The sequence below is a fragment of the Onychomys torridus genome, chromosome 8 (assembly GCF_903995425.1).
Source record: "Onychomys torridus chromosome 8, mOncTor1.1, whole genome shotgun sequence".
NCBI classification, from domain to species: domain Eukaryota; kingdom Metazoa; phylum Chordata; class Mammalia; order Rodentia; family Cricetidae; genus Onychomys; species Onychomys torridus.
This window is the reverse complement of record NC_050450.1, coordinates 62,195,856-62,198,536: the sequence shown is the minus strand read 5'-3', so window position 1 is coordinate 62,198,536 and position 2,681 is coordinate 62,195,856. Positions and strand designations below refer to the sequence as shown.

General features: G+C 41.5%; 1 protein-coding gene across 1 annotated transcript; it reads left to right on the top strand.

Moving 5' to 3' along the window:
* The first annotated feature begins 1,522 nt into the window (after positions 1-1,522).
* On the top strand, positions 1,523-2,467 carry LOC118589386 (olfactory receptor 1468). The gene has a single exon (XM_036196640.1). The coding sequence runs from the start codon at positions 1,523-1,525 to the stop codon at positions 2,465-2,467; it is 945 nt and encodes a 314-aa protein (XP_036052533.1).
* The last annotated feature ends 214 nt before the right edge of the window (positions 2,468-2,681 follow it).

Here is a 2,681-nt window from a genome sequence, read left to right as displayed (position 1 = left end):
GGTATAACCTCTAATTTAATGGGGGGCCTATATCCTTTAACATTTAAGGAGTATGTTTCAGATTGAAACACACACACACACACACACACACACACACACACACACAACACAAATCATTTATGAACACTGGTCACACACAAGTACTATGCCATGAGCTGGCCATGCTGCAAGATGTAGGAGGACATGGCCTCTCCTGTGTTTAATGCACAGTCTAGTAGAAAGCCTAAATGAATCACTGACCAGGGGCATTGAGGCATGTGAAGAGAACATAGGATGCTGTGAGGTCATGGTAACAGATCTCAGTCTGGTATGGAAATTTTTGATTAGCAAGTGGCATGTAATATCTATGAAAGATAGATGAGGACAACATTGGTGAAGGGGCTAAAGAGGAGAGGAAATTGCAGGTGAGAGAAACAACAAGTGTAAAATGCCAGAAGCAAGGAAATGTGACTTTTAAGACTAGCATCAGAGAAGAGCAGCACACAGGTGTATCATGGCTCAGGTAACAAAGCATCATTTGGGAATATGATAAGAGCATTGGATAGTATTGGAAGTTGGCTTGAATAAGAGGAAGGTCAGGATGTTAAGTCCTTTAACTGGTTTCCTGAGGTTCATCACATTAAATTATTCAAAGTATAATGAATTAAATGTTAGCAATCTTGTAAATACAATCCTGGAAGCATCTAGTTGCCAGCCTGGTGGAGGAGTGTGGTGTTGAGGAGATGTGTGGAGGAAGTAGAATGACGAAGAGGAGCTACAGGATTTGCTAGATTGCCAGTGCTAGGAAGAGAAATAAACCAACACATTTCTGGATTTATCATCCTTTTCTTGCAGACACTGGATTTATCAGTTCTCCAGTGTCACCTTTACAAAGCTGAGTCCACATGGTCCTCTTTACAGAACCGAGAGCAGAACAGGGGCAAGTTGGGCAAGAGCTAAGTGAGATCATGGGTTTTACTTGGATCTGCTGTACTTGACAGGCCTGTGATATATCCAAGAAATTGTAATGACTAAGAAACAGGATACAGTTCTGAAGGCAACACAGACTTCACATCTGAGTTTCAGATGTCAATTTCAGCCCCTGGCATAGACAAATACACACATATATGTATATGTATACATACATATGGAATTATTTAAAAATTAATTTTCAAAATCCTATTAAAAAATAACTTTTCAGAATCCTGAGGACCACCAATGTGTAAGAGACACTATGTAAGAGAAAGAAGCCAATTACAGCTGCCTAGGATGGCCATTCACACAGGTAAGGAAAACAACTAACATGTTTTATGTCACAGAAGCTCACAGCTGAACAGGTTCAGAAAATGATAAAATACTGAAACACACAAGAAGGCTTTTTGAAAAGATCATCAGTGATTACAAATATTGTAAGTTTATAATTATGTTTATGAGATCAATTGTTCTAAAATAAATAACAGACAAAGAGCCTAAAAATCTGATTATTTTTATTTGGATTTCTAAGGATCTAGGTCGTTTTTCCTTAAAGTCCATGAAAAAGAATATGACAGAAGAGAACCAAAGTGTCATCTCCCAATTCCTCCTCCTGGGCCTGCCCATCCCCCAAGAGCAACAGCAGCTGTTCTATGCCCTGTTCCTGGCCATGTACCTCACCACTGTCCTGGGGAACCTTATCATCATCATTCTCATTCTACTGGACTCCCATCTCCACACTCCCATGTACTTGTTTCTTAGCAACTTGTCCTTCTCTGACCTCTGTTTCTCCTCAGTCACAATGCCCAAATTGCTGCAGAACATGCAGAGCCAACTCCCCTCCATCACTTATGCAGGCTGCCTAGCACAACTGTACTTTTACCTGTATTTTGCAGACCTTGAGAGCTTCCTCCTTGTGGCCATGGCCTATGACCGCTATGTGGCCATCTGCTTCCCCCTTCATTACACCAGCATCATGAGCCCTAAGCTCTGTTTGAGTCTGGTGGTGCTGTCCTGGGTGCTGACCACATTCCATGCCATGCTGCACACCCTTCTTGTGGCCAGATTATCTTTCTGTGAGAACAATGTGATCCCCCACTTTTTCTGTGACATATCTCCTCTGCTGAAGTTGTCCTGCTCTGACACACATGTTAATGAGTTGGTGATATTCATCATGGGAGGGCTTGTTATTGTCATTCCATTCGTTCTCATTGTTGCTTCCTATGCAGGAATTGTCTCCTCCATTCTTAAGGTTCCTTCTGTTCGAGGCATCCACAAGGTCTTCTCCACCTGTGGGTCACATCTGTCTGTGGTGTCTCTCTTCTATGGGACAATTATTGGCCTTTACTTATGTCCATCAGCTAATAACTCTACTGTGAAGGAGACTGTCATGGCTATGATGTACACAGTGGTGACTCCCATGCTGAACCCCTTCATCTATAGTCTAAGGAACAGAGACATGAAGGGGGCCCTGGGAAGAGTCCTTTGTAAGAAGAAAATTCCCTTCTATCTTTGATACCTACACTTGATAATTTTGGAAATTTTCTCCCAATAAATAGAATGTACTAATGTGGAGATGCTATTCCAGATTTCCTCATTGCCATCCAAGATTCTGTTCAAAGCATAGAACAGCAATTGTCTAGCATATAAAAGAGGAGATGTCTAAGTGTGAAGTTGAAGACAGAGACTGTTTATGTGAACCTGACTATTCTATTTTGCTTTTTGGGGTG